This window comes from Haliotis rufescens, unplaced genomic scaffold (genome assembly GCF_023055435.1).
Source record: "Haliotis rufescens isolate VD_foot unplaced genomic scaffold, xgHalRufe1.0.p SCAF_2, whole genome shotgun sequence".
Lineage (NCBI taxonomy): Eukaryota > Metazoa > Mollusca > Gastropoda > Lepetellida > Haliotidae > Haliotis > Haliotis rufescens.
In genome coordinates this window covers 63,224,620-63,244,651 of record NW_025963890.1, presented here as the reverse complement: position 1 = coordinate 63,244,651, position 20,032 = coordinate 63,224,620, and the positions used below count along the sequence as shown (strand labels likewise).

Sequence of the window (20,032 nt, the reverse complement as noted above, 5' to 3'; positions counted from 1 at the left end):
TTGGCTGCAGAGGGCGCCGCAGAGCAGCTTCCGGTACAGAAAGGCTACAGCCTTGGGATTTCCTCATATTCTGAGTTATGTGATCCATAATTTGCGCCAATAAAACCTAATTAACAATGCCTACTCCAACAGTTGCTTACTTCTATGACCAGGATGTTGGCAACTTTCATTATGGTTTGTATGACAAGCACGTAGCGCACTAAACATCGCATACAAACAGGGGAAATACCTATGAAAAAGCCAAAGGAGGACAGCCATTGTTTTCATTTACACAAATAATGAAAGTAACCTTATCAGCCCCGTGTTAATGTTTTGTTTTTATGATATATGATATGTATGGTGTCATTGTTATATGCTTTGAACTTTTGTTTTTTGTTCAAACATGACAAAGTTTGCAATAGGTTACCCGTGTAAAAAGAATGATCAAAAAAGGAAATAAGAATTTGTAAAAATTTGACTTTCACTGTCATGGATTGTGTATTTGTGGGAAAGCTCATACTGACTGCTGTCAGTACTGCACTCATCGATTATCATGGAAACATTGTGCGGAATAACCCTTGAAGTGAAGCCCCTCTGAACATGCTGTAGGTACATGTATGTCTAACAGATATTAATGTTTCAAGTACCTGTTATTATGTTTCTGCCTGTATCAATGTACCATGAGTGCATAGTATCATCATGGTCGTGAATAAAGCCAGGATCACCAAGCCTGATATTTTGTTATGTTCTCTAGGGCCAGGTCATCCTATGAAACCACACAGAATATCACTGACACACTGCCTTGTGTTACATTATGGACTCTACAAGAAAATGAAGGTAAAGAGAGCAGCAGGGTGCAGATACATTCACCACTGTCACTTGTAGTTAACAGTTCAAATCTGGCCTTAAATATGTTTTTATATTGAAATGATTTACCTGTCTGGGACCCTTGAATGTGATAATTATCATTGTATTACCATGGTTACTAGACTGGTCGACTCCCAAATTAGAACATCCTTATCATGTTGATGGTGATTCAGCAGCAACTTAAGGAAGCTATTGAGCGATATCCAAAGGCTGGAAGATGGAAAGAAACATTTGACCTAAAAAACATGAAAAATGTCCTTTCTGCAAATACACCTCAAAGATTTGTCATCTACCATTACCAGCACAAGTGTAGAAAGAAGCACCTTAAACTTACGTAATATAACTTCACAATTTAATATAAGGCTGGTTTTGCAATTTGGGCAATTCATGGACTGAGTGTTTGATGCTACCTTTATCATATTTAAGCCAGTATGTCTGCTATGCATGCTTATGGTTGATGTGGAGTATGTTGTAGAAAGCCATTGGTGTGCCTTATGGACTTCATATTAACATGATTAAAACTCCATTTAATCATGACAATATATCCCATCAGTTACGATAAATGATGACACATATCACTGTTCATCATGCCTATGGTCTTTTTCATTGTTATGACATAATCAGATGCATACTCTATATTTTTTCGCTACAGGTGTACAGACCGTACAGAGCTACCTTCCATGACATGTGTAGATTTCACTCTGAAGATTACATTGATTTCCTCCGAAGAGTGACACCAAACAATGTCCAGAGCTTCACAAAGTCACTTAGTATGTTCAACGTGGGGGAAGACTGGTGAGATTGTGTGCTAGGTTTACTACAGAGCATGTCAATTCTGTACATGGTGTTCGATATAGACATGTTTTAAAGATGTCAGTATTAACCTCTTGAATGTGTTAAATATGCTGAAGGTCTGTGGATCAATTTTCACGAGGACAGACACAATAAATATGATAAATGATGCTTTGTTACTTTCTTATGTGTCAAAGATCTAGAATGGCATAAATAGTCTTAAACATGTGAAGTGATTTTTCATACTGTTCTCATAAGTTCCCTTATTATGCTTAAGCAGATAAATTCCTTGATTTGCAATGAGTGTGTTTCGTTAAAAACACCAAATTTTGACCATATATTATGTATGTCTTATCCAGTATTTGATAAATGTTTTACTGTTATGAATTGATGGAAATCATTCTGAAAAATGTTGCAACCATAATGGTCCTGTGATGCAGATACTGAGCACATCCTGATTATTTTTAAACATGTTAAGAATCTGTGATGACATGTATGTGAATGTCTCTTTTCAGTCCTGTGTTTGATGGATTGTTTGACTTCTGTGCAATGTACACTGGAGCCTCATTAGAAGGGGCAGTCAAACTAAACAACAATGTAAGTACAAACAGGATAAGATGGGGTATTTTTTAAGTAGTTGTAAGATCACAAGAGTAGATTATGCTAAATGGTTAACCTTATTGCAACTTAGCATGTTTATGCATGTTAGACAGTGTTAGAAGTTATAAAGGAAGTCAAGGAGATCCCATACGTCATGGGCATACACAGTCTGTACCAAAAATGTTTGATTCTAGTAGCCCAAACCTGGAAAGTTTATGACCATATGAAGAAGCATGTAAAATGAGTTGAGTCAACTGACAATCACCGAGACCTCTGGGAAGCCAATCAAACTGCCCGATCTGCCATGTCGTGACCGGCGAAGGTCCAGGGTAGAATAGGTCTTCATCAACCCAAGCTTTCCGTAAAAGGCGACTATGCTTGTCGTAAGAGGCGACTAACAGGATCAACTGGCCAGGCTCGCTGACTTGGTTGATGCATGTCATCATATCCCAATTCAGTAGATCGATGCTCGTGATGTCGATCACTGGATTGATGTTCCAGACTTGATTATTTACCAACCACAGTCATATATCTCGAATATTGCTGAGTGTGACATTAAACAACAAACAAACAAATAAATGTTGTTGACATGTATCATGATGAATTGGAAGAACTGACTTTATACCCTGATAGTTTCTCCTCTCCTCCTGCAGCACTGTGATATTGCTGTCAACTGGTCTGGGGGTCTGCATCATGCCAAGAAGTATGAGGTAAACTGACCATATCCAGGATATACCTGCTCCCTATAACGCATGATGTTAATTGGAGGAAAGACTCAACTTGGTCATAATTTCCAGTTCAAATAAAAACGTCAATGAAACTATATGGTATACTTAGAAAATGGTTTGGAAACTAGTTGGTATACAAATTTGCGTGATATTCTTCAAGATGTTTACTGGGCATATCTGACAGGTATTGCAGGATCAGTATCAGTCTATAAGTATCTTACTAAATGAGGGAGTTGTATCTGTGTGTTAGCGACCAGTAGAGGTCGGATAGTGAAAGCCGGGCGGTACATAGCTGTGAATCCGCCGTGTAGCATGCCCAGATAATCATGCAATATGTTGCACGTTCTATTCCTTGTTTAATAATAATGTTGATAATAAGCAGTGATTGTAGTATCGGATATATAACATGTGGCTAACAGTTTTATGTCTTTTCTAGGCATCTGGCTTCTGTTACGTGAATGACATTGTCATTGCAATCCTCGAACTGTTGAAGTAAGTACTATCTGTGCACCTTGATTTGAATAATACTAACACTGTTAGTGTAACACTTTTGTCATCACGGTTATTGGTTATTAGAAAAAGTCAGCAGTGACATTCCACAAGTGACATTCCACAAGTGACATGTGTTGAATAGAGATTATTATGTGAGCACAGTTGTCATACTGATTTTACGAGATGAGTGTCAAAATTCTTGTATTTCTTGTATCATACATGAAGTCTTAGACAAATTTTGTAAAATCAGTAAGACCACGCACGGTTGTAATAATTACCTTTATCACATATTATGTCTTGATCTATTTGAGCTCCCCCTTTAGAAAAATACACTGATCAAGACTGCCGTCCTCAAAGACCATGTTGCCCAATGATGTCAACAATCTTCAGCTATGACAGCAATTCTTGTGTGACATCATTCCATCCGTCACAATGAGATTTGTATAACGTCAACAATGCCGTCCACTCAATGTAAAAAAACACTGGTCCACATGAAGTGATTTTTGCACTTGTGCACATAAATTCTTATGAACTCTGTTATTTATAACCCTATGGATAATAATTACAGATACTACTCACAGGTGTTGTATATTGACATGTGTTAATTACAGATACCACCCATGAGTGTTGTATATTGACATGTTATAGTACAGATACCACCCACAAGTGTTGTATATTGACATGTGTTATATTACAGATACCACCCACGAATGTTGTATATTGGCATGTGTTATATTACAGATACCACCCACAAGTGTTGTATATTGACATGTGTTCATTATAGATACCACCCATGAGTGTTGTATATTGACATGTGTTAATTACAGATACCACTCACAAGTGTTGTATATTGACATGTGTTAATTACAGATACCACCCATGAGTGTTGTATATTGACATGTGTTATACTACAGATACCACCCACGAGTGTTGTATATTGACATGTGTTAATTACAGATACCACTCACGAGTGTTGTATATTGACATGTTATACTACAGATACCACCCACGAGTGTTGTATATTGACATGTGTTAATTATAGATACCACCCATGAGTGTTGTATATTGACATGTTATATTACAGATACCACCCATGAGTGTTGTATATTGACATGTTATATTACAGATACCACCCATGAGTGTTGTATATTGACATGTGTTATACTACAGATACCACCCATGAGTGTTGTATATTGACATGTGTTATACTACAGATACCACCCATGAGTGTTGTATATTGACATGTGTTAATTATAGACTACCCACAAGTGTTGTATATTGACATGTTATATTACAGATACCACCCATGGGTGTTGTATATTGACATGTGTTATACTACAGATACCACCCATGAGTGTTGTATATTGACATGTGTTATACTACAGATACCACCCACGAGTGTTGTATATTGACATGTGTTAATTATAGATACCACCCACGAGTGTTGTATATTGACATGTGTTAATTACAGATACCATCCATGAGTGTTGTATATTGACATGTGTTAATTACAGATACCACCCATGAGTGTTGTATATTGACATGTGTTAATTACAGATACCACTCACGAGTGTTGTATATTGACATGTTATACTACAGATGCCACCCACGAGTGTTGTATATTGACATGTTATATTACAGATACCACCCACGAGTGTTGTATATTGACATGTTATACTACAGATACCACCCACAAGTGTTGTATATTGACATGTTATATTACAGATACCACACACGAGTGTTGTATATTGACATGTTATACTACAGATACCACCCAGGAGTGTTGTATATTGACATGTTATACTACAGATACCACCCACGAGTGTTGTATATTGACATGTTATATTACAGATACCACCCACGAGTGTTGTATATTGACATTGACATCCATCATGGTGATGGAGTCCAAGAAGCATTCTACCTCACAGACAGAGTGATGACAGTTTCCTTCCATAAATATGGCAACTTCTTCTTCCCAGGAACAGGTCAGTACAGCACTTCAAGATTTAACTGTTCACATCAATGGAATTCAACTGGTTCCTTCTGGTGTCAAATTAACTGTCCAAAGTATCACATCATTTTGTAGGTTAAGGTAAACCTCAAGATAGGGATTGGCTGTCCAAAGTATCACATCATTTTGTAGGTTAAGGTAAACCTCATGATAGGGATTGGCTGTCCAAAGTATCACATCATTTTGTAGGTTAAGGTAAACCTCATGATAGGGATTGGCGTCGAGACCAAGTAAGATTTTTTACTTATCCTGCATTACTCCCTAATGCATTCACTGATTACCTTATGCCAACTAGAAGGCGTTGAAGGTGACCTTAAGTGTCATCAAGGTCACAGGACAGAGGCGAGGGTCAGTTTTTACAGTTTTGACTTCAGAACAACAACAACTTTATTTCTTCACCCGGGAACATCGCTGTTGCGCTGTCCTTCTAGTTGTCGTAAGGTAAGCAGTGAATGCATTAAGGAGTAATGCAGGATAAGTATACAAATGTAAAAGAAATTTGATTTTACTAATATCTATGAAACGTGTGTAGGTAGTGTAGAGCATACTACCATGACTACAGAGGAAATAACTGTTGTTTATCATGTACCAGCAACACATTGCATACTGGAAACACTGTTCTGATTTAAAGGAATATGTTTGAATGTTTTATTTGTTTGCAGTGCAAAGCGATCGTATGATTACACTATGGAAAGTAGGACTAGTTTTTCATGCAACATGTACACTGATAGTTACTGATTTCAAACGAGACATATTTTCATCAGTTGTCGCGATCGTCATGATTATTTGTGGACTTCAGGTGATATGTACGAGCTTGGTGCGGAGAGTGGGAGGCAGTACTCGGTCAATGTTCCTCTCAAAGAAGGAATAGATGATGCAAGTAAGTTCTGCTCTATGTGGTTGCCTTTACACAAACAGGTTGAAGGAGTATATATTTCCATGGAGGTATCTACACTTTAAGTTTCCATTATAATGGACCAATGCCACTACATTCACAAGTGGATAGGCCGTCATATAGCTGGAATATTGCTGAGTACAGCGCTAAACAACAAACAAACCGAACTAATGGATACGTTAGTCATTTGTAATTATAAATTGTACGCTTGGAAATATATCAGATTATAAAATAAATGTATGTTGGTCAAACATGTGTTAATTACAGATACCACCCATGAGTGTTTTATATTGACATGTTATATTACAGATACCACCCACGAGTGTTGTATATTGACATGTTATATTACAGATAACACCCACGAGTGTTGTATATTGACATGTGTTAATTACAGATACCACCCACGAGTGTTGTATATTGACGTGTTATATTACAGATACCACCCACGAGTGTTGTATATTGACATGTTATATTACAGATAACACCCACGAGTGTTGTATATTGACATGTTATATTACAGATAACACCCATGAGTGTTGTATATTGACATGTTATATTACAGATACCACCCACGAGTGTTGTATATTGACATGTTATATTACAGATACCACCCATGAGTGTTGTATATTGACATGTTATATTACAGATACCACCCACAAGTGTTGTATATTTGTTTTCTGTTCCAAATTATAAAACCACATGTGAAATAATAATGAGGTGTTTGTATCGAATGCAAAATACATGCCAGTCCAACATTATGAGGTTTTGGCATCAGATTGAAAAACGCATCATGTGAGGTATAAACATAATGAGGTTTCTGTTATCAGATGGAGATTTCATGCATGTGAGCAAAACATATCAACACTGATTGTTCATTGGTAATGAGTTTTCTTGCTTCCAATTTCAGCCTACATGCAGGTGTTCAAGCCTGTCATTGCATCTGTGATGGAGTTTTATCAACCAACGTGTGTTGTCTTACAGGTTAGTTAATGCAAGACTCCATAGTCAGACAGCACTGTTGTGCAGTGAATAGACATAAAGAATAATGGCTCTGTAGGTGCTGATGCAGTATGTTACTGTTTGATACAAATTAGGTTACTGCACACTTCTGTCCTTCAAATTAGTAGGGATTGGAGATATGTGCCTGTTACTGTCCAAAGCCTGTTATGTTAGTTACTAAGAGGATTGTCAGTTAAATCACTGCAACCACAACAGGTGCCCCATGTCAGGGTACATCACTGGGACAGAATGGCCTACATCTAGTCCTGTAGTTGATGTGAACGCCCCACGTGGTCTAGTGGTAGCGCGTCTGCCCGGAGAGCTGAAGGTCTGGGGTTCGATCCCTGGTCGCACCATACCAAAAGACGTTATAAGATGGTACTTGTTGTTACCCTGTCTGGTGCTCGGCATTAAGGGGTTAAAACAAGGACTGGTCGGCTTGGAGTCAGTATACTGTTTCTGAGGGGGGTATTCATGTTAAATTGCGGCATGGTATCTCAGTGGGCTAGCATTATAAATCGACATCAGTTCGGTCTTGTACATGCAGCCGCACAGCACACACACACCGCTATATAAGTGCAATAATCTTGGATGCGACGTTAAACCCCATTTCACCTCACCTGTAGTTAAAGTGAGAGCCATGCCTAGCTGCAACTTGGTAATGTGTTATCTGCTGTTTGAATATTTTCATACTGTTCTTTCAAGTATCTGTTCAGTTTAGTCTCCATGATTTGCCGTTTTGGTGTATTTATCATTGTGGACTGTTTCAGTGTGGAGCTGACTCCCTCGGTAGTGACAGACTTGGATGCTTCAACCTCAGTATCAAGGGACATGGGTGAGATGCAGCTCATTATTCAGTGTGACAGAACTATCTGATTGGTTCCACTGGATGCTTTGAGAATGTGATAATGTGACACTGTGTGTACAACTATATACATGTTTCAGTGTGTCTATGTTTCAGTGAGTGTGTGGCTCTTTGTACCTGTTTCAGTAGGTGTGTGACACTGTATATGTTTCAATCAGTGTGGGACATTATGTACATGTTTCAGTGTGTGTGACACTATGAACATGTTTCGGTGAGAGTGTGACACTATGTTGATGTTTCAGTGAGTGTGTGAACCTATGTACATGTTTCAGTGAGTGTGTGACACTGTACATGTTTCAGTGAGTGTGGGACACTGTATATGTTTCAGTGAGTGTGTGACACTGTATATGTTTCAGTGATTGTGTGACACTGCATATGTTTCAGTGAGTTTGTGACACGGTACATGTTTCAGTGAGTGTGTGACACTGTACATGTTTCAGTGAGTGTGGGACACTGTATATGTTTCAGTGAGTGTGTGACACTGTATATGTTTCAGTGAGTGTGTGACACTGTATATGTTTCAGTGATTGTGTGAAACTGTATATGTTTCAGTGAGTTTGTGACACTATATGTTTCAGTGAGTGTGTGACACGGTACATGTTTCAGTGAGTGTATGACACTGTACATGTTTCAGTGAGTGTGTGACACTGTATATGTTTCAGTGAGTGTGTGACACTGTATATGTTTCAGTGAGTGTGTGACACTGTATATGTTTCAGTGATTGTGTGACACTGTATATGTTTCAGTGAGTGTGTGACACTGTATATGTTTCAGTGAGTGTGTGACACTGTATATGTTTCAGTGATTGTGTGACACTGTATATGTTTCAGTGAGTTTGTGACACTATATGTTTCAGTGAGTGTGTGACACGGTACATGTTTCAGTGAGTGTGTGACACTGTACATGTTTCAGTGAGTGTGGGACACTGTCTATTTCAGTGAGTGTGTGACACTGTATATGTTTCAGTGAGTGTGTGACACGGTACATGTTTCAGTGAGTGTGGGACACTGTATATGTTTCAGTGAGTGTGTGACACTGTATATGTTTCAGTGAGTGTGTGACACTGTACATGTCTCAGTGATTGTGTGACACTGTATATGTTTCAGTGAGTGTGTGACACTATATGTTTCAGTGAGTGTGTGACACGGTACATGTTTCAGTGAGTGTGTGACACTGTACATGTTTCAGTGAGTGTGGGACACTGTATATGTTTCAGTGAGTGTGGGACACTATATGTTTCAGTGAGTGTGTGACACTATATGTTTCAGTGAGTTTGTGACACTGTATATGTTTCAGTGAGTGTGTGACACTGTCTATTTCAGTGAGTGTGTGACACTGTATATGTTTCAGTGAGTGTGTGACACTGTATATGTTTCAGTGAGTTTGTGACACTGTATATGTTTCAGTGAGTGTGTGACACTGTCTATTTCAGTGAGTGTGTGACACTGTACATGTTTCAGTGAGTGTGTGACACGGTACATGTTTCAGTGAGTGTGTGACACTGTATATGTTTCAGTGAGTGTGTGACACTGTACATGTTTCAGTGAGTGTGTGAAGGTGGTGAAGGAGTATGGGCTGCCCATGATGGTCCTGGGAGGAGGGGGCTACACAAAGAGGAACGTGGCCCGATGCTGGACTCACGAAACAGCTGTCTTACTGGACGACCAGATTTCTAATGAACTGCCTTACAATGGTAAGAATTAAAGGATGATTATCTTTTGCACACCAAATTTGTGGGTATTCCTGGTAAAAATAGGTCCCCAGCAACCTATGCTTGTTGTAAGAGGCGACTGAATGGATCACATGGCCAGACTCAGTGACTTGGTTTATTGCATATCATCAGGAAGGCTTGTGACTCATATGGATTGCACAGCTGTCTGGTTGAGATTCGATTATTTACAGACCACTTTCATATAGATGGAATATTGCTGAATGTACCAAAAACAAACATTTTTGGCACCATTTCATCATCATGTGTCCAAGTGGATGCCTTGAGATGATATTACCATGTAGGTTTAAACTGAATATAGAATGTATGTCATGTAATAATGACTGTATGATCTTGCCTTACAGAATACCTGGAATACTTTGCTCCAGATTTCTCACTCCATCCAGACATTTCTACAAAACAGGAAAACCTCAACACAAAACAGGTAGTGTAGAGTGTCTCTACAACAGTATCTGTACTATGTTTAACAGCATTGTCTGGAGCGAAGTCCAGTCAGACAGTTCCTCACTCTATCAAGAACATAGGCGAGTGTAGTAGTATATTATTTGAGGCATTGAGCAGTCAGACAGTTCCTCACTCTATCAAGAACATAGGCGAGTGTAGTAGTATATTATTTGAGGCATTGAGCAGTGAGATAGTTCCTCACTCTATCAAGAACATAGGCGAGTGTAGTAGTATATTATTTGAGGCATTGAGCAGTGAGATAGTTCCTCACTCTATCAAGAACATAGGCGAGTGTAGTAGTATATTATTTGAGGCATTGAGCAGTCAGACAGTTCCTCAATCTATCAAGAACATAGCCGAGTGTAGTAGTATAATATTTGAGGCATTGAGCAGTGAGATAGTTCCTCACTCTATCAAGAACGTATGCGAGTGTAGTAGTATATTATTTGAGGCATTGAGCTGTCAGACAGTTCCTCACTCTATCAAGAACATAGGCGAGTGTAGTAGTATATTATTTGAGGCATTGAGCAGTGAGATAGTTCCTCACTCTATCAAGAACATAGGCGAGTGTAGTAGTATATTATTTGAGGCATTGAGCAGTCAGACAGTTCCTCAATCTATCAAGAACATAGCCGAGTGTAGTAGTATAATATTTGAGGCATTGAGCAGTGAGATAGTTCCTCACTCTATCAAGAACATATGCGAGTGTAGTAGTATATTATTTGAGGCATTGAGCTGTCAGACAGTTCCTCACTCTATCAAGAACATAGGCGAGTGTAGTAGTATATTATTTGAGGCATTGAGCAGTGAGATAGTTCCTCACTCTATCAAGAACATAGGCGAGTGTAGTAGTATATTATTTGAGGCATTGAGCAGTCAGACAGTTCCTCAATCTATCAAGAACATAGGCGAGTGTAGTATTATAATATTTGAGGCATTGAGCAGTGAGATAGTTCCTCACTCTATCAAGAACATATGCGAGTGTAGTAGTATATTATTTGAGGCATTGAGCTGTCAGACAGTTCCTCACTCTATCAAGAACATAGGCGAGTGTAGTAGTATATTATTTGAGGCATTGAGCTGTCAGACAGTTCCTCACTCTATCAAGAACATAGGCGAGTGTAGTAGTATATTATTTGAGGCATTGAGCAGTGAGATAGTTCCTCACTCTATCAAGAACATAAGGGAGTGTTGTATAATATTTAAGGCATTGAGCAGTGTGGACTTTTCCTTGTCTTTGAACTACAGTCTTCAAATTACTTCATAAAATGTTCATTGTAAATGGTTTGCTGTGATTTTTTGGTGTATTTCAAACTTTACACTTCCTTTGGTACACCAACTAACTGTGCTTTTGGAGCAGCATTATGTCATGATGTTTTGTTTTCAGTACCTGGACCACATACGCCAGACAATTCATGAGAACCTGAAGAACCTGATTCACGCCCCCAGTGTCCAGATGCAGGACATCCCCCCAGACCTTCTCAACCTGGAGAACATCGAGGAACAGGACCCCGACATAAGAAACCACCAAGACGACGTCGACAAGAGGTGAGGCAGTGTTACCTGTGATACTTGTAGTGGGGGTAGGAAGGGGGATGACCCCGACATCAGGAACCACCAAGACGACGTCGACAAGAGGTGAGGCAGTGTTACCTGTGATACTTGTAGTGGGGGTAGGAAGGGGGATGACCCCGACATCAGGAACCACCAAGACGACGTCGACAAGAGGTGAGGCAGTGTTACCTGTGATACTTGTAGTGGGGGTAGGATGGGGGATGACCCCGACATCAGGAACCACCAGGATGACGTCGACAAGAGGTGAGGCAGTGTTACCTGTGATACTTGTAGTGGGGGTAGGAAGGGGGATGACCCCGACATCAGGAACCACCAGGACAATGTAGACAAGAGGTGAGGCAGTGTTACCTGTGATACTTGTAGTGTTGACAAGGGGGATGACCCCGACATCTGGAGGTGATATAATATACTGAGACTACCCCTTGCTTGTTGCTGTGAGGTCCCTGTAGGATGCTCTGTTAAATCTCACATTCTGCTTCCTGGTGTTACTGCTGTAAACCTGTTCATGTGTTTCATTTTTTCACATGTCTTCCTGAATATGTTTAATCCACACAATCAAACAGGAATGTGTTTCTCTCCTCCAGGGTTGAGCCAGCCAATGAGTTCTATGATGGTGACAAAGACAATGACAAAGAGAACGACGGCTTCCTGGATGTGTGACCCAGGCACTTGTGGCACCAATGACATTGCCAGCAGACAGTAGCAGGCTACCGTCCCATCCATTCATGTTCATCTAAGGGAGATCACTCTCATTTCATAGTGACGGCATACCAAATGAAGGGAGAATTTCTCATAAAACAGGCTGCCATTTAAAACATCACTGCCAGAACATGGCAGCTTGGTAAATTCGTGGCCACGTCATTGTTTTGGCGTCATTCTTGTAACACAGAGGGCAATCACACACAACGATGGTGAGAACCATTTCTCCCTAACTTCATCTTCATCTTATTATAAAATGGCAAGGCAAGAACCTGTTTACTCAAAAGGGGACTAGACTCAAGCTAATGGCCAGGCCCAGCAAGTTGGATTGAAGTTGTTGAAAGACACCTTTTACTAAATTCAAATTTTATCAATCTTGCAGTTACTGATATAAAGCTGGAGTATTGCCGAGTGCTGCTTTAACAACAAACAAACAAACTGATTACCCCAATCACCATGTTCACATGCAGATAATTACAACAAAAAATTACAGTGTCTAGACTAAGACCAGTAGAGGGCACTGGACTGTTGAGTGTAGTCCCACTTTGAGCAATTATTGAACATGTATCATGTTTTTTAAGCAAGTGTTTGTCGGTACCTGTAAATTCTGACCCAATTGTATGTTGTATGCAGAGTTGTATAGATGTTGTCCTATAATTTCAGGTAAATAATGTCAGTATATAACACGACACGCTAAGGGCTAAGGAGGCTTATGATTAAACTTAGAAAGGCCAGATCACATGAGCCAAAATTTGTAAACACCAAATTATGTGAATTACCATTCTTTCATTTTATGAAGGCATGTGATGGTGTTCATGCTGTTTGATAACCAGTACTTCCAGTCAGAATCTCCCATGTATGCCATCTTTAGGGGGCTCTGGACCTCCCCGCCCTAAACAAGGTCCACGACCTTCAAATAATCCCATGGAGGTCTTATGTTTGTATCAATGATGCTATAAGACCAAAAAAAGTTATGTTTGACTACTGAAAATCAGTTAAATATTTCTAGCTATGTTTGTCAATAAGTAATGATAAAACTAAAAGAATTCTGTTAAAGTCACCCAAATTAAGAGAAAAAAACTTGATCTGACAAATGTTTGTCGGAGAAAGGAATATAGGAAACTGGATTATTCCAGTGGATATTTGTTATACTAGATCGTGCTATACCATGTGTGTATACTTTTAATATTGCAGGTACAAACTCATCTCTGGCGGTTATTGTCTATGAACTGTTCATGGTAACACTTACAAGATATTGAAAGGAATATTCATATTGTCACTGGTTAGTTATATTTTAAGCTCAACATGGAAGAAACATCAAAGATTTATTAAATAACATTTAATAATTAACATCATCATGACTGAATATGAGTTTGAAGAGCGGTCCCTCCCACTGTGACAGATCTCCCTCACCATCCTCTGCAACATTCTGTGTTCATATTTTAAGACTTTTTCAATCTGAGGAATAACATTGGCAGCTTAACAGTCATTAGTTGAAACAGGTCATCATCAACATCAGACAGGCTTGTTCAACGTTCATATAGTCATGATAGAATGTGTAAATATTGTGAGAGGGAGACGATTCCTTCACACCTGATTATGAAGTTAATTCAAAGGTGCTATAAGTCCCACCAATTGTTAGGGCTGGGACGATACACCAATTGTGCGATCCGATACGTATCACGATACCTTGCTCACGATCCAATACGTATCACGATACTTGTATGTGCTCTTAGCTGTGGAACATAACCCATATTGTTCATAGACAGGATAGTCAGATACCTGTCACACTGATGATTTACAGTTGGCAGTGACAAGTATGGCGCAATGGATGAAAATATTTACTTTTTCACTACTAATTAGTGTTTGGTGTCACAGCCATTAAAGTAAACATTTAAGGCATGAATAGATATTTTTTTATTTATTACTTGACTGTGAAGAGATCTGCCGTTTAATAAACATACAGCTGTATTATACATTGTGTAATACCAAAACACGTGCTTATGTACTCTCGGAACACGTTTCACGAACAAATATTAAAAGCTCTCAACATCCCTTGGCTTATTCAACATTATGTGTGGAGATAATAGATCTCTGAGAGGAGCTTATGCACACTCGATGACCCCAGCAACCTTGTTGCTAGGCTGACGTCACATGGCATTGTTTCGCCGAAGGATCTTGCAACAAAATTCCACAAATTACGTCATCGGGTATTGTGACGTGATTGTAAACTTTGAGGTGCAAGGCCCCGTTCCACAAGGCAGTCGTACTGTAGCGCAACGACAGTCGTTGGTCTAAGTTAAAGTATGTGAGTTGCGATAACCTTAACGCAACGATAATTCCGTGGAACGGACGCCTGAATTCTAAAGGTGGACCGTTGTGTGGTATTAAATTCATACGTTTCAACTTTTGACGTGTCTGAAGTACTACTCAACTCAATCCAACTCAATTGGATTATGCCGTGGATTGTGTAGGTGTCAGCTTATTCACACTCGAGAGGATAATTCTAAAAACGTTATAAATGGCAAGTAATAAATAAAATACTAAACTCGCTCCTGTGTAAAACCAATTTTATGAAACTCGTGAATAGTTGTGGTATCTGACTCGCTTTCGCTCGTCAGATACCACAACTATTCACTCGTTTCATAAAATTGGTATTACACGGAAGCTCGTTTAGTATTCTATATTTAGTGTGCAGCTGTGATCGATACTTGTATCGGGAAGTAAAATATCACGATCCACCAATGCATCAGTGTATCGTCCCACCACTACCAATTATGTCATTAAATCAATTGGATGCTTCTTTTTCAACGGTGTATTGCATCTGTCAGCAAGAACTTATAATTTTCACTGTTTTAATCTCACAGTAGAGTCGTTTTCTTGTGGGTAAATGTGTTTTTTGTTAGAGAGAATAACAGGTATTCAATATATGGTACACCACAGTCTGATTGGCTAACAAGGCTTGCATAGTAACCCAAGTAGTGATTATCACCTTTATTCATCTTACCCAAACAAGAGTCGACATCGATTTTCCATCTCAGGATATAGACACGAATAATAAGTGGAATGTACATTGCAATTCTCTGTCTAAATGCACTGAAGTAGCTTAGGGAATGGGGGCAGGTCAACACGCCCTTCCTGGACCAGGTCCAGGCCCTGAAGATGCTCCCATGTGGGCAGTGCCTGGTCCAGGTCTAGAAGGTAGTGGCACTGTGCCTGGTCCAGGTCTAGAAGGTAGTGGCACTGTGCCTGGTCCAGGTCTAGAAGGTAGTGGCACTGTGCCTGGTCCAGGTCTAGAAGGTAGTGGCACTGTGCCTGGTCCAGGTCTAGAAGGTAGTGGCACTGTGCCTGGTCCAGGTCTAGAAGGTAGTGGCACTGTGCCTGGTCCAGGTCTAGAAGGTAGTGGCACTGTGCCTGGTCCAGGTCTAGAAGGTAGTGGCACTGTGCCTGGTCCAGGTCTAGAAGGTAGTGGCACTGTGCCTGGTCCAGGTCTAGAAGGTAGTGGCACTGTGCCTGGTCCAGGTCTAGAAGGTAGTGGCACTGTGCCCCCGAAATTCTTAAATCAGTGGATTCTTTGAGCCTTGGCAGAGATATATGTTTGTCATTTAATATCCATGCGTTTAACTTAATTTAGGATGAAGGGACCCAAATTTTTCAAATTAAGAATTTACGAATGTCTTCATTTTTCTTTCAACCACATCTGTAAATGAATTGAAATGACAACAAGGTACATGTCTCCACTGATATGTTGATGAACACTGGAAATACACCACCTCCCTTATTTATACAATGTGGTGGTATGGGTGGCCGAGTCGCCTAAGGTGAGGTGAAATGGGGTTTAACATCGCATCCAAGATTGTTGCACTTATATCGCGACGTGCATGTACGTGTGTGTGTTTGTGTGGCTGCTTGTACTAGTCCGGACTGATGCCGATTTATAGTGCTAGCTCACTGAGATACCATGCCGCAGTTTAACATGAATACCCCACTCAGACACAGTATACTGACTCCGAGCCGACCAGTCCTTGTTTTAGCCCCTTAATGCCGAGCGCCACACAGGGTAACAACAAGTACCATCTTTTAACGTCTTTTGGTATGATGTGGCTGGGGATTGAACCCCGGACCTTCCGCTCTCCAGGCGGACACTCTACCACTAGACCATGGAGGCCTTAGACCACCTTAGGCATGACAGAAACCTGTGATCGCTGGTTGAATCCCATGTTCACCCTGATAATGTATCTTGATTTGTCAGGCGGGGTAGCCTCGTGATTAAAGCGTTCGTCACGCCGAAGGCCCTGGGTTCGATTCCCGACATTGGTACAATGTGTGAAGCCCATTTCTGGTGTCTCCCACTGGGATATTGCTTGAATATTGCCTAAAGCGGCGTAAAACAATACTCACTCACTCGGTTTGTCAGCAGCATACTCGAGCACATGGGTTTCACGTTTCAAGTGGTACATGTCTAGACCTGCATCAACTATTCCTCCCATGTCAAGCTGACATGCCATGATGTGACTGAGTAATGTTCAAAGTGGCAATAAACCACACTTTTATCATCCAAAACTGGCTCCCACAGGAGATATCACTTGGGTGAGATCAAGCGATATCTACACTGTAGATATCGCTGCAATGAAATTGAATCACAATGCTTTGCAGACCATTGTGACGACCATTTATCATCTTGTATCTTATTACATTGTAAAAGGTGTTCACATGACATGTAAAAATGGGCAGTGGGGTAGCCTAGTGGTTAAAGCATTTGCTCATCAAGCCAAAGGCCTGAGTTCGGTCCCCACATGGTAACAATCTGTGAAGCCCATTTCTGGTGTTGACGTGATATTGCTGAAATATTGCTAAAAGCGGCATAAAACCATTCTCACATGTGTAAACGAAAGGCGTCCTGTCAGCACCTTCACCTGACTGCCCCCAAACCTGAATAAAACTGTTTTTGATGAAGTAATCACCTCCTCAATCACTCCCTGCCAGCATGTATATAAGTTTCATGAACTACAGCTTTTCAGGCATTCAGACGACACCTGACCTCATTAGTTTCAATATATTTCCAATACCTATGCAAACAGAACATTGATATATTAAGATAAAAAATCAGAAATTACCTCATAATCAGATAAATCAAAATTACTATGCTACTCCTTGTTTTATTTTGTGAAGCCATGCCAGGCATTCTTCTAGCTTTGTTCATGTTGAGTGACCTTGACCTTCAGGTAAACCAATGATGTTGCACAAATTTGAATAACATATCAACATTTGTATCAGATATTAAATCTCTTACCTGAAAATACATTTGGAATCATTGAGTGAATGACCTTGACCGTGACCTTGACATGGTTTAGACAAAGACATCAGGGATTCTTTCTATCTGATAACAAACAATGTTTTTTGGATACACTAAGGTTTGTGTGGTGTTTGCCAGTCTGTGACTTACGCCACTTGTCCAAAGTCCAATAAAATTCGGTTTAAGGTCAGCTAATAATAGTCCATGTGATAACATTAAAATGTACTTAACGTGATGCTAAGATCCATGCTCGGCTAGTAATCTCAAAACGCTTTCGCACAGATTGCTGTGCCTTTCCTGAACTTGACCTTCGACTGCTGTAAACTGATATCTCTCAATTTGAAAGCCAAACTTAGAGATGAAGGGAGTAAAGTTTGGTCAGAATCCTGTCAAGACTTGAGTCGCTGTGGTCACAAACTTTTCCTGTCTATTACATGTTGTATTAGGTATTCACTGATTTTGACGTTCAGTGTCAGTTTATCACATGCTAGAAACCGAACAGGAGCACATGGCGGCGGAGGGCAAATTCGGGAATTTGTAAAACAGCCGGCTTTGAAAAGGCTGATTAATAATATTCTGTCGGTCATCCTGGAATTTCAGTTGGGGGAAAAAAGGATTATGATCATATAATTTACCTGTTACATTACTGCTAACCTTTAACTAGATCAGACTTTAACAAGAATTACTAATTCCTGTATGTCATGAGTTTATGAACATTTCCTTCTATGTATTATAAAGTACATGTTTGAAAGGAAGCCACTTCTCTACTCTTGGGTCTTGTCATGCCTTGATTATGAAGTTATACCTGGATTACAATTTGTGTACATCAGGACAATTCGTATTGGAATTACTCTTAAGTTACTTGTTTTTACAAAATCCAAGTTGTGTATCTTTTTTATGACTCTTGTATTGTTGTTTGGACATATTCCCACAAATCATATTTATGTTCATGTGTATATCGCATTTGTTCCCATTGTTTAGTTACCACATGATTCACAAATCATCATCATCATCATCATCATCATCATACTCATGACACCTCACTTCACAACTGTAAACCATGCTCTTTTACCATGTTTCTTTTAGCTTTTATTAATTATTCTGATTCATCAATAGAATTATTTCTGCCTTCTATACCACTGTATGTTATTCTTAATTAACCAACTATTAGAAAAATATTGCATTTAAAAAATTAAATTTGTTGCCATAGTCACCATGGTCGTATCTGCTTGTTGATGACAGAGATTCAGCAGTGTATGTAATACTTATGAGAGCTTTTGGGGGATAGGTTTTTGAAATGGAAATGTCATGGTTTACAGCACTCATTCATAACATTAATGTTAATCATGTTGTTTTCAATAAAATGTTGTAATATATTTCAGTTGTTTTTCTCTTGAACTTTGTACGTGATTGGTTGGTTGGTTGGTTTGTTGTTTAACGCCGCACTCAGCAATATTCCAGGTATATGACGGCGGTCTGTAAATTATCAAGTCATGACGGGACAATCCAGGGATTGATATCATGAGCATCGATCAATGCAATTGGGATCGATGACATGCATCAACAAAGTCAGTGAGCCTGACCACCCGATCCCGTTAGTTGCCTCTCACAAGAAGTATAGTCGCCTTTTACATAATGCTACAGGGGACAAGTTAGCTTGATCAGGAACATACAGTGACATGCATACATGCTCTAGCTTGGAATCCATGCAGGTTTAGCAGTGGATGTTTGTTTGTTGTTTACTGAGATACTCAGCAACATTCTAGCTATATGATAGCAGCCTGTAATCGTCTGGACTAGACAATCCAGTGATCAACATTGTGAAAAGCAATCCACATCATCAGAGTACGATGACACGCTCTCAACCAAGTCACCGAGCCTGACCTTGGTTAGAACAGGTCCACAGCAACCCACATTTGTCATAAGAGGCGATTAATGGGGTTGGGTCGTCAGGCTCGCTGACTTGGTTCATGCATGTCATTGTATCCCAATTTGGTGGGTCGATGCTCATGATATCAATCACTGGATTGTTTGGCTCAGGCTCGAATACAGACTGCCATC

The 20,032-nt window shown here is 39.8% G+C and overlaps 1 protein-coding gene and 1 long non-coding RNA gene across 2 annotated transcripts; both read left to right on the top strand.

The window, feature by feature from the left end:
• The first annotated feature begins 13 nt into the window (after positions 1–13).
• On the top strand, positions 14–14,586 carry LOC124142891 (histone deacetylase 3-like). Its single transcript, XM_048400308.1, has 14 exons — positions 14–174; positions 734–816; positions 1,499–1,641; positions 2,154–2,235; positions 2,892–2,948; positions 3,403–3,458; positions 5,310–5,443; positions 6,269–6,349; positions 7,272–7,345; positions 8,134–8,198; positions 9,773–9,921; positions 10,302–10,381; positions 11,789–11,949; positions 12,561–14,586. The coding sequence occupies exons 1-14, from the start codon at positions 117–119 to the stop codon at positions 12,634–12,636; spliced, it is 1,299 nt and encodes a 432-aa protein (XP_048256265.1). The 5' UTR covers positions 14–116; the 3' UTR covers positions 12,637–14,586.
• A 383-nt stretch (positions 14,587–14,969) lies between these two features.
• LOC125382120 lies at positions 14,970–19,347 on the top strand. The gene is made up of 2 exons (XR_007222334.1): positions 14,970–15,867; positions 15,901–19,347. It is a non-coding gene; the product is annotated as an uncharacterized LOC125382120 (long non-coding RNA).
• The last annotated feature ends 685 nt before the right edge of the window (positions 19,348–20,032 follow it).